Raw genomic sequence first — 13,210 nt, 5'->3', positions numbered from 1 at the left:
GCATTGGCACTTAGTGTAACCCAAAACCATTATTCACATTAATTAATCCATTTGTATCCACCGAAGAAGGGTATTTTTGAAATTATCTTTGTACATCGAATTTTTATCTTTGTACATCTATTGTGGGATATCCACAAAAGAACTGATAGACCACTTTATTCTATTTTTTCCCCCACAGTTTCACACTAGAGCGGTAGAGCCACAATTATTTAATAAAACCCCCAAGCCCTAAAATTCCTTGAAATGAGAGAGAAACCAAAAACCATCCAAAGTCAAGTTGGGTTGGTCTCCAACCAGACCCAACCAAACTTACCTATGCACGCTAAAGGTTCGGAGGTGACCAGTTCAAGCCTAACAGAGTTGCAACCATCAACCCACCGTGTGGAAGGAGAAGGAGATACTACTTGAGCCAAAGGCTTGGTTGTACACAGATATGGTATCATTCAAATGAAATAAAAAAGCAGAAGATGTCGTGACCTTTGGGTTTGTATCATTAAGAAGTTCCTCATACAAGTCCTGCACTTAATGTGCGGGACTCAGTTTCAGAGTTGAAAAGCCATATGAAAGAGAACAAACAAAAAAGTAAAATTACAAATCACAGTCAGGGAATAAGCTAATGTTAGGAACCATAAATCCACAACAAAAATTAGAATGCCATAGAAAAATAAGGGATGGGACTTGTTCAGCTTCTTGGCGCAATAATCCTGGACAACAAGAGCTAACTGATGAAAGTTATCACCCTCCTGAAAATCATCGTGCGTGTAGGAATCCTCCTCAAGTAGCTAACTGATGAAAGTTATGTAGGAATCCTCCTCAAAGTTCATCATTATTGGCCTCTTTGTGTTTTTTTCGAACTTCTTGGCAATTTCGTTGTGTTTTATCTTCTGGCCCTCTTCCTTGGGTTTCTTATTTTGTGGTTGTGATTGATTGGACTCGTCTTTGTGTTCTGCATCTTGTTGAATGATACAACTGAATTTACATAAGGAAAATAAGCATCCTCACGATTCAAATCCGTGCTTATAATTCTGATCTCTCGACGCCTCGTATGATAGGCACACAATGAATTGCCTATGAGAATATTAATTTCATCATTTTTATCCCAAACAATACACTGCACGGTACACCTCTTTCCCCAATTTCTTCAAGGTTTATGCAGCATTCCAACTTCAGTCTCATACCTTCCTCTCTTCTTTCACTAACAAAGATTCTGAGTCGGCAATCATTTTCTACACGGCTAACATGAATGTAGCACGGTAGGAGCTCCAATGTTGTGAGAGTTCCAACTTCCCCAGTGAGTGGCAGAGAAATAAATCCGTGAACATTGGAGAACCTATCGTGGAACTCTCACAGCATTGGAGAACCTACCGTGCTACATTCATGTTAGCCGTGTAGAAAATGATTGCCTACTCAGAATAGAGGAATGTATGAGACTGAAGTTGGGATGCCGCATAAATCTTGAAGAAATTGGAGCATTGGGGCAAGAGGTGAACCGTGCCGTGTATTGCCTGGTATAAAAAATGATGAAATTAATATTCTCATAGGCAATTCATTGTATGCCTATCATATGAGGCGTCGAGAGATCAGATTTATAAGCACGGATTTGAATCGGGAGGATGCTTATTTTCCTTATGTAAATTCAGTTGTACCACTAGACAAGATGCAGAACACAAAGACGAGTCCAATCAATCACAACCACAAAATAAGAAACCCAAGGAAGAGGGCCAGAACACAGCAGAAGATAAAACACACGACAACAAAGAACACTTAGACTTTACACGGATTTCTCAGTTGATTCCAGATTCCTACATTCTCTTCTTCCTGTTCAGAATTCTTGCCTATATTCTGCTCTTCCTGTTCAAAATTCTCGCCAATATTCTCTTCATGTTCAAAATTCTCGCCTATATTTACTTCTCCATGTTCAGAATTCCCAATTTGTGCCATGTGCATTCTTTTATGCTGACTGCTCTGCATGAAGATATGAGCAGACTGTTAGTACGATCAATGACTTCCATTTTAACATGTTTTTGTGCTTTTTGCTGAAGAAATAGACTCCATTTTAACATTGATTTTTGTATTATCGAAACTGGTGTGGAAAGGAAAAGGAACCAAAAAAAAAAAAAAAAAGCCATGAGAATAAGCTCCAAATGAATATCTTTAACTAAGATAGGGACATTCTAATAAATAAAAAACAAAGTGTGTTTTCTGACACCTATTTGATTGACAAAAAGGTGAATACGATGTCACAAGAAGTGCTTCTAAAGAAATTCTTCAAATTTAGAATCTTAATGCTCATATCATCTCTATGTACTTGATGATTAAATCACAAAAATGTTTACCTAAATATATACATTGGTAGATACATATGTTTGTGTACCTTGTACATAGATACCATATATAATTGTAATGGCAGTGAATCCTAGGGCATGGCCACATTTTGCATATTTCACAAATATTGTTGTGCATAATAAGTAGGTGGTGTTTGGATAAAATCCTTAGAGCCTCTTGAGATAGGAGATTAAAAGGACCATATGCTTACAGCCTCCCGAGATAAGAGATTAAACACTTATTAAACTGCTATGAAAGATACCTCAAGCTCGGAGGATTTGGTGTTTGGATAGAATCCTTGATGTTCATGATTGGACCCTTGAGGCAAAAGATATTTAAACTATGGACATTTTCCAAAATTTTCTAAGAATTACTAAAAGAAAACCACACAAATGAACCATTAATTATACCAGAGGGCTATGGATCAGAGAGTCATTCTTTCGGTTGCTAAACAAACAAGCATCTTCTTCTACCTAATATCACTTGTCCGAATAATAGAGGAATAGACTTTCAATAAAATATGGAAAGAACCTTAGTTTGAAAGTTAGACCAAACAACATTTGTATGTCTGCATCAATCTTGTAAGGGGAAAGAAATGCAAACAAGTAATCTAAGGAAATAGAATAAGTGTATAAAATAAACATCAATTGAAACCCTAAGAAGTTCCATGATGAGTAATCTCTCATAAATATCACAGACTTAGGACATGCATGAATGGAAATATTTTTCAAACCTAAGGTCTATGATAATTACTTATCATATATATATATATATATATATATATTTATTTATTTATTTTATTTATGTATTTTTCTAGAAATACATAACAAAACTTCTAAGTCGTTAACTTAAGAATCAATTAAGGAGACCAAATTCTCGATCCTTGAATCAATAAATGGCAGCTTAGTTTTGACCATTATTCTACAAAACCTCAAGTCTCCCCTTGTAAGAGGATATTATAACCTAATTTACATGGTCTGCACATACCTAGAATGAAACCTACAATTGGACACTGTATTCATTGTGCAAATGTGTAATTTAAATGACTTGGCAAAATAAGAAACAAGTTGTGGTTACATCAACTGCTTAAGAATTTTTTTGGATACAAGCTTATATAATGTAGTGAGTGAAGAATGTTGTTGAAGAATTTCAGATTAATCAATAAGGAATAACAAACATTTTTTTTTTTTTTTTTGATAAGTCAATAAGGAATAACAAACTCGAACCATAATAATGAGGCAGCCACTACTATGGTGCATCATCTAGGGATGTTAGTTTAACTCGTTCCAAGAATGTTCGTTAGAGCCTTTTTCTTTTCATTGCTTTTTTTTTTTTTTTTCCCTAGTTGATACTCACACACCTGACACCCCCCAAGGAATTGTTTTCATTGCTTTTCAAGATAACTTAAAATTTTAAGTTTGAAGATAATTCAAAAGTTTTAACTTCAAAGCTAAGAAAGTTTGTGATTATGACCGTTAAGTATTTGTTTATAATCAGATTTTTCTAAAAATTTATCAAAAAAGTAATCAAGTTTGATTTTCTTTTCCTTTTTTACAAAAAGAAAAAGAAGTATGCATAGTGCCAAGAACCTGCCCCAACTCCCATGCCAGGTGGAACGGGTTTGGGAATTGATTTTCCTCTGAGGGGCGAGTATGAGGTGACCTGCCATATTGACATCCCCATCATCTCACCGAACATGGCAGAACAAAATTATAGTGAAGAGGATTGTCAACTCATAAGAAAAAGGCTAACTATTGCACATGTTTATCTATTGTTTTTTTTTTTATCTAATGTAAATTATGTAAGTTACCAAACATGTTTCGGCACAACAAAAACATTGTTTGTACTTAATATGAAATTGAAACGAAAAAATGGAAGTGATTGCCAAATGACCCCATAATGAATTCAACATGGATTTCCTATTTAAATCCAAATTGGACTAACCAGCCACAAATTATCATGCAATAAAAAAATAAAAAAAGAAGAAGATGAAATTAGCAACATATCTCTATGAAAAAATTAACAAAAGGAAAGGGGTAACAAAATAATATAGGGCTCATTTCGGGTTGTGTTGTTTTGTTGCGAAACGACTCCTACAGTAAAATTGGCAACAAAAACAACAGTTAAGTGCATTGCTTCACCACAAAACAAACCAAAGCACGTGTAAATTTGGATCCAAGAAAATGGTTCTTTCGCCTTTTTTACATTGTACAATTCAAAACACAGAGGGACAATTAGCTTCAATACTGTGCACGTAAACGATGTCTTATAAAAAGGATTATGCCCGACAGATACATCTCTTGCCACACACAATCTCTCTCCCCGTCTCTCTCTAAATGTCCCATCGGTCCACCTCCAAAAATGGCAATTGCCACCAGCAACAACCCGAAGTACAGATCGATGAGATCTCCATCTTTCCTTTTCCATCAACATCTCAGTTCCTCCCTCCCTGTCTCTCTCACACACACACACAGACTACATCTCTTTCTCTCTATCCAACTGGGAACAACACTCTTCCATACTCTAGACTCTTAACTGGATTCAAACTAAGAGATTACACTCACCCAGCTAGCTCTTAAGAAAGTCTTAATTTAGTTTAGTCATTATTACATTCTTTATTTGGCACGGAAATCTCAAACATGTGGCGTTTTCTGAAGCAGATGCGGCAGCTGTACCGTGCAAAACGTTACCAAACATACTTCCGCCATTTGTTTCTATTTTTCACCAATTTGGCAACAACATAACAAAATAAAATTGCCGCCAAATAGGCCCATAACATGCCACTGCCATGTGTGATGACACCAATCCACATCCATTGGCCAAATGTAGGCCATCCAAGGGGGAGAGAATAAAGGGTGGGAAAAAGAGAGAAGGGAAGGAAACTTAGTATAATAGTAGATGGTGTCAGAGCTAAATTGATGTGTTCAGCTTCAAACGATATATGATTAAATTTCACAATCTAACATCTATTTAAATCCATGACAATGAGTAGTATTCGGAGTATAAAATTATAGAGTCATCATCTTAACCTAATAGGCTAATATGTAAGGGAACAGGGTTGCTCAAATGGTAAGTCCTCATGGTTACTTCCTTGAAGTCTTAAGTCTTAGTTCTGGTTTAACCAATATTTGTGATTTGCTGGTAATTGCAGTTATCGTACGTGGGGTTGAAACTATTCTTTGTGATGCAAATTGTGATCATCACAATGAGACGGACCTTTCTATCAAATCCAAACAACAAACCCGTAATATAGGGTAATGCCTATAATACAGAAGTGGAATATCATATTGAACTGTGATTGTTACTACCAAATAGTTTGCATAAATTGGTGAAAGCAAAGGTAATGCAGAAATCAAAGAACTCAAAACACAATTCAATTACATAAATGCGACTATACACATTCGTGTATATATATCTATGAGAGAGAGAAATAAATAGTACCAAATGAGATAGGTAGGAGGGTTTCCGATAACGGAGCAGGAGGCGGCGTCTGGGTTGGGAGGGGCGAAGAACGGCAGCTGCAAAGCAGGAGTAGGATCAGCAGCTATGGGTGATCGCCAAAGAGGAGTGGAAGGGACAGAGACTTCGAGGGCACTTGACGGAGTCGCTGCCGATGATAGGGACTTCCGTCCCATCCAATTTACTTCCCATTCGCTTTGATACCAAAAAATTGGAAGACCTACCTTACACAACACACTCAGTTCTTGAGTACAAAGATCACTCTTCTGTCACTGTCTCTCTCTTTGCTCTACTCACTCTACTTACGGCTGCAAACGAACCGAACCGAGGCGAGCTTTGGATTGCTCGGGCTTGGATCATCATTTCCAGAGATGCTCGGCTCGGGCGAGCTTCGGCTAGCCATTTCGGGATCGGGATCGGGATCGGTAAGGTTTCTACAAGCTCGGGCTCGGCCTGTTTCGGGCTCGATTACATCACCACTGATCACCAAATCAAGAAAACACCATGATCTCTTTGATTAAATCTGATCTCCATGTCCAACAAGAAAGAAAGAAGAAAAACAGACTAAATTTTAAAATGAACTCAAACTTACAAGGTTTATCTACTCCATTTACAGATATTTGACCTTACGATCCATTAGAGAGGAGAGAGTTGTATCATATGTGGAGGGATCCGTTAGAAAGAGAGTGTGGTACCGATTGTGGAGGGCTGCCGGCGAGTTGTACAGTGAAGCTGAAGATGCCATGCCGCCGCTGCACACGATGGGTTTAATTGTGCCCATATCCGAAAATAGGGTTTTTTTTTTTCTCACACTTCAACTGTAGCAAAGCAACGGTTCAGATGGATTAAAAGTTAAGGGCTGAGATGAATCTTATTTTGCTGAGCTTAGAATTCTCTCTTTGGGCATTGTTAATGAAATGATATAATTTTGGGCCAAATTTATTCTCATATGGGCTAAAATCTTTTAAGTGAAAATAATACTAGTAATGGGCCTTTTATTAATGTGAGCTTGTTCAGGAGTCTATACGAATCGAACCCAACACTACTCGAGCTCGACTCATTTATTAAACGAGCCTAAAAATTGAGCTCGAATTCGGTTCGTTTACCTAACGAATGAGCCTGAGCTGTCATGAACCTCTTGGTTCATTTGTAGTCCTAAGTATACTCTCTTGCCCTGTTTTGCGTCAAATTAAAGTTGAGTTAGCTGTTTCAATTTGGGTGGGTAAATTGGAAGTCGGAACTCAACCCAACTTTTCATGGATTTTTGCAATCATTTTTGTTGGGCCTAGGCCCGAGCCTGAGTTTTTAATTAGAATTTGACTTTATGATGTTAAAACATATTATATGTCCTTGTAATCACAATCAACCTCTTTTTTTTTTTTTTCAAAAATTTCTATTTATATCTTGTTTTATTGTAATTAATTAATTAAAAAAATAATATGTTCAACCATGTTTAATAAAAGGTTTTATACCTTAGGTTTAACCTTTAACCCTCCTGAGTTGCATTTTTAAATACAAAATACACTCACCTCTATTATGAATTATGATAAATTAAACAGCCCACTCATCCAATTATACTACTAATGTCATCAGTCACCAATCACTCATCCTATTATTGTGTAATGGATCCTGTGTATCAACATTAATTATTTTGAGTAATATTCTGGCCTTGAATTATTATAGGAATTTTATCTTCTTGTTTTTTAAATTTACACTTCATATATTAGTTTTGGTTCCACTAAATTTTCAACCTTTTGAATCAGTGTATGAGGGAGAATTAAATGTGACACCTATTAGCGAATAAATAAGAGAAAATATACCGAACATTTTAAATGCAAACCAATACATACACAAACTAGAAAAATAAAAAGATTTGTTACAAAAAGATGAGAAAAAAAAAATGTAAAAGAAATAGTAAGAACAGTTTTAAAAAGCAAATAAATAAGAAAAAAAAAAAAAAATAGTTTATGATAGAAATGAATGAAAGATCATAAACAAAATTATAAATCTATGCGGCCAGACCCGTTGATATGGAATAAGACACTCCATACCAGAACAAAACTCGGTTAGCCATTATGAGATCTCAAGACTTGCCATTTCTTACCTTCTTAAAATGGTATTTGAACATCATCTGAATCTTCCCACTCTAACCAGGGGACCCTGCATTTCTTACCATCTTAAAATGACGAAAGTAAAACAAAATCACAGTCACTAGACAAAATGTTAAATTTTATGTAACCCAATTAAGATCGTTCATCAGTTTTTCAAATAATACATATTTAATTTAATACATACATACTATTTATATCACAAATTCTAAATCATAAGACATGTTCAGACACCCACAACTTGTCAAGCCAGTTCAAGTTCCTAGTCCAAGCCCAGCCCAGCCATGTTCACGGTGCTTCTCATCATATTCATCTTCCTATATATACTTTGCCTGCATATTGTGGAGTCAAAAAACTACTTTTGCAGCAAAATCACCTACCCCCAATTTCAAATGAAATGATAGGGGCTCAACTGCTTTCAGTTCTCATGGTTTCCAAGGTGCCGGTGGAGGTGGCGGAGTTGGAAACATCGGTGGAACTGCAGAGAATATGGTGTTCTTGTCAATCTTAGTAGTCTTGTCACCTGACAGAGCAACGAGGGCTGCAACTAAACCAGCATTGCCTGCAAGGGTAGGCTCCGTGTAATTGTAGTTAGTACGCACATCGTGGAAACCATCATGCTTGTCAGGGCCAGCAACCAAGGCTCCTACAAGTGTATTCGGATTTGGCTTGTGGGTGTCCCGCCATTTCCATCCCCCTTTACAGTTGTACTTGATCTTGTTCTTAGGGATTGATGCACCTCTATGGTGGACGTGTTTTGGATAGTGATTACCGAAACCCACAACATAACTCATCCCCCGGGGATTTTTACCAAGGATGTAGTCAATCTGACAAAACCCAGGAGCAAAGGAGAACATTTAGCGGCCAAAAAAGAAAAAGAAGAGGAATAATAAGATCAAATCAAATAGCAGCCCCATCAAGCAACTGATGAAAGAGAATCAAGGTCTCAAATACCTGGGTCTCGGCAAATTTACGTAGGACGTCTGTTGAGTAAAAATTGGGACCACAGTACCATCCAGGTGTATCTGCTGCATCAAGATAATCACTGTACAGGGTAGCCAAGAAGGCTGCATTTACCACATATTGAAGAGGCTGTGGCCTTCCATGGTTTAATTGGATCAAGCCTCCTGCAAAATGTCCCCAGAACAATTACACTGAATTTCTATATTCACGTAAAAAGTACATTCAACCCCATGGGGGCTATAACATGGAGCTGCCATACCTTTCGTTCTATTAAAACTTGTAAAATATGGTAGGTATTGGCACATGACTACACTGGTCTGGTTGTGATACGTTTTTAACATTTCTTCGTATGGATACCCCGGACTCAAGAACAATCTCAAACGGCTCAGAAGCACCTAAACACAAGTAACAAAGATTATACAAGTAATGAACTGGGTATAGTACATGCAAAACTGAATAATTAGGTGCTTCAATTTTATAACTCTACCTGCTTCAATTAAAATGTCAGTTGAGGCAGCTACTGATCATTCTAAGCACAAATATTATGATAATTAATTAAAATTTTCAACAGCTCATCATTGGCAATGCGTCATTAAGGCTATAATTTTTATATCACTAAAGTTACTCAAATTATATAAAATGATGGACGGATTATAAAATTGTAACAAAAAAACACTAAATGAGATAGGACACAGAGAGGAATAGAAAAGGGGGGAGGAGTTCTGAAAAAGTAAACAAAAGAAAAATAGGCCTTGAACATTGTCAACCCTTCAGGGAATTTTCAGTATCACCACAAAGTTCAAATAAGTGCATATTTTTTAAAATCCCGCCACCTCCCCACCAAAAATAAAATTAAAAAAATATAATATATAACACACTGCATTGATAATAGATTTATAGTTAGGAGTTAGAGAAGCACAAAAATACAGAGACCACTTACATAGTTGTGCTACTAAATCCAATACCAGGTTACTCCTTCACCATCTTTTATTATTAGAACTTCCAAAGTAATCGTCTAACTAATCTTGGGTAACCATGATACCATACCAAACATGTGCGAGTTAGTAGCTTCCCTAAATCACAGTCATATACAGTTCAAACCATGCAATGGGATTATTTGCTGAAGGTATAAAGTGAAGAATCACACGTTTCCAAACATATAGCATATAGCAGTACTTGGAAAGCAAATAACTGAGTGGAATAATGATGTAGATTCAGTTCCTACGAATGTTGAGAGAACCTTAAAACCAAATGAAACACGTAAGAACAATCACATAGAAATACCCCACACATGCACGGGCAAACACATTGATGTAACAAGCATCAATGAGTTGGAAAACACATTCTTGCACTTAACTCTGAACAAACAGAGCAATCAACAAATTCAAATAATGGCTTGGCATGCACATGCACCTTCTAATGAATCAATCAAGAAGATAAAAGATGAATGGTTCAATGATAACATGACTTGGGAAGATAATATTCAACTTCACTTACTTGAGCTCCAGCAAGCTTATTGTCCCAGCTAAATACACTAGAATCTATGCTTCCCCAAAAGATACCAGCATGTTTGGCAATTCCACGAGTAGTAGCAAGTGTGAGATAGGAAGAATTCCCAGTGGCATAATACAGCCAAGCTCCACCCCACACAAACTCATCCCAGTAACTAGTGGAATTATAGAACTTTGCAGCATCTGCACCACCTGCACTGTATCTGCCTCTTTGATCCCTGGAAAACTTAAAAAGGGTTCTAGCACCATGGACAAGTTTCTGTGAGTAGGCCTTGTTGTCCTTAAAAACAATGGATGCAGCAGCTAAAGCAGCAGCCATCTCTGCAGCGAGGTCTGAGCAACTATGACACTCATATACAGGTCGTGCGTAATCAATGTCTTCTGGACGCATCCAACAATAGTGATCATTAGCAGTGGGACCTCCTGAAGTATCACCTATTCCAACCTGTCAGACAGTAGCAACCAACAAAACCATGAGCGATTTCAACTGACATCAACATTGGTTTTCGACCGAAACACCAAGATCAAGAAAATTGAAATAGAAATGACCAGGAATACCTATTCAAACTATAAAGTAAACAGAACAAACAATTTGCTGACAACTTCTGCAACAAGTATATAAGAAACTGAATAACATGATAGATATAAAACACTGGGTCTAGAACTTCTGTACTACATGGAAGACACAAAGGAACACAAAAACATATAAGGGAAAGCTAAATGACTGGTAGTGCTAACCTGTGCAGCTACCCTGTCTATGGTATCAGCAGAAGAATTAAAGGTCTTGAGAAAATAATCAGTCCCCCACTTAATTATTTCTTTAACATGGTTGAGCTCTCCAGCAGCTTCATATTTAGCACTGTATTCAATTACACTCCAACTCAACATGGTCATGGCAAAAGATGCAGGGAAGTTGAACTTGATTGCATCTCCAGCATCATAGTAGCCGCCCACCAGATCTTTAATTACAGACGACGAATCAGACTTTCCATCTTTCAAACACGAGTTCCCCCTCCATGAGACATTATTGTGCTTTGGAAGTTTCCCAGCTGTAATTTTCATTATTATTATGAATTAGAAAAGAATGAGAAGAATAACACAACCATAATAGAATAGAAGCAAAACATGAAATTAAATTTGGTAAAGCGAAAAACAAAAAATTACAATGGTAAATTGAACAAGCATTTATTTGATTTCTTCATTCACCTTTTCACATGAATCATCAGAAGAGCTGATGTGTTGGTGGATGCTGAACCAAAAATATCATTTTGCTAATGAAATGCCTTGTAAATGACAAATTTTCAAACCATATGAAAATATATCTCTCTCTATATATATATAGGCACGTATATATGGGTACTACAAGTTGTATGTGTATAAATAACAAATTGTATTTATATGTATGCAAATAAAGCAATAATTTTCACTCATTTCTTTATCAACTCAGTTCTTGTTTTACCTATATGCGGTTGCTTTACATATATATATATATATATATATATATATATGCATGCACTCTTACAAGAAGATCTACATACCAAGCTCATTAAGCACACTAGACTTACCAGTTTATGAAAATCTATCATAGTATCATCTGTTTCCTGTTGTTGACTTACCAATATATTAATGATTTAACTTATTAACTATTGCACATTTGACTTGCAATCAATATATTAATTATTTTGTTTGTGAATAATTTAATTACAAAAATATGGGCAATATACTCGCAAAATCTAGCACAGAATGGTCAATCAGATCAAAATTTCAAAACTTTCCAATGCAATGTTCAAAATCTGAATGCTAATTTGCCAGCTGATATAGAAGCAAAGCAAAAGAACAAACACAACCCATCAATTGAAATCTGAGAACCATACATATATAATTATATATATAAATATATATGTTTAACAAACACAACCCATCAGTTGAAAGCTTAGAACCATACATATATGATATATATATACACACACATACATGTATATATGTTTACTTACAGCGCTGTTCGTTGAAGAACATGAGGGCTTTGTGGAGAGCAACCGTGTAATTGTCCGGCGGTGGATGAGCACGGTGGTGGCGAGGCACCGTCTTGACGATAAGGGTGATGAACCCTGCTAACAATCCGGCAGCGAGGATGACCCCGACCGTCCAAAGAAAGATCTTGCGGCTAACAATGATACAACCCAGATCCACATACCTCTTCTTCTTCTGCTCTCCCGGTCCCAACAGCCAGCTCTGCTGGGTCTCATCCAACGGCCGCGACAGCGCCGCCCTGTCGAAGTCCTGCAAGTTCCGGCTCCGGTCGTCGTCCGTCGCGGAGTCCGCCGCGTTAATCTCCAGCGGCCCACCCCACGGATCTCTCCCGTACATACTCATTTTCCAATCCCTTCAAATCACTCAATTCGGTTTTCGAATTCCTCAATTGGGCTTCAATAAATCGAAGCAAAAAAGCTAGAAACAAGTTGTAATCTCAAAGAAAAGCGACGATTTGGTTCAAATTCCTCAATTGGGTATCATCAATAAAAAGATAAAAACAAGTTGTACTCTCAAAGAAAAACGATGGTTTGGTTCAAATTCCCCAATTGGGGTTGCAAAAAATCAAAGCAAAAAATCAAAAAACAAGAAGTTGTAATCTCAAAGAAAAACGATGATTTGGTTGAATGTTGATGTTGATTTTTTGCAGTTGTTTGAGCTGAAGGGTCAGATATCTAAGAGATAGAACACGAAATTGGGAGGCTGAAGAAAAGAGGAAAGAGGAAAGAGGAAAACGTGGGTTTATGTTCTTGTATTGTGTGTGCTCTGTGTGCTGGACTGGTAGAGACTGTTGTGGACTAAAGTGATTATCAC

The 13,210-nt window shown here is 36.9% G+C and overlaps 1 protein-coding gene and 1 long non-coding RNA gene across 2 annotated transcripts; both read right to left on the bottom strand.

Annotated features, from left to right (window-relative positions):
- Window positions 1–468: 468 nt before the first annotated feature.
- LOC132294484 (uncharacterized) lies at window positions 469–6,680 on the bottom strand. Its single transcript, XR_009478098.1, has 3 exons — window positions 6,377–6,680; window positions 5,767–6,263; window positions 469–1,965 (listed from the first exon to the last, which is right to left on the bottom strand). It is a non-coding gene; the product is annotated as an uncharacterized LOC132294484 (long non-coding RNA).
- A 1,316-nt stretch (window positions 6,681–7,996) lies between these two features.
- On the bottom strand, window positions 7,997–13,210 carry LOC132294483 (endoglucanase 25-like). Its single transcript, XM_059792359.1, has 6 exons — window positions 12,361–13,210; window positions 11,105–11,415; window positions 10,353–10,811; window positions 9,115–9,250; window positions 8,847–9,019; window positions 7,997–8,719 (listed from the first exon to the last, which is right to left on the bottom strand). Exons 1-6 carry the CDS (start codon window positions 12,737–12,739, stop codon window positions 8,318–8,320), a joined length of 1,860 nt encoding a protein of 619 aa, XP_059648342.1. The 5' UTR covers window positions 12,740–13,210; the 3' UTR covers window positions 7,997–8,317.

This window comes from Cornus florida, unplaced genomic scaffold (assembly GCF_030987335.1).
Source record: "Cornus florida cultivar Cherokee Brave unplaced genomic scaffold, ASM3098733v1 CherokeeBrave_3.0.0_Hap2_Chr02, whole genome shotgun sequence".
NCBI lineage: Eukaryota > Viridiplantae > Streptophyta > Magnoliopsida > Cornales > Cornaceae > Cornus > Cornus florida.
Note: the sequence above shows the minus strand (reverse complement) of the source record. Positions and strands in the feature narration are given on the sequence as shown.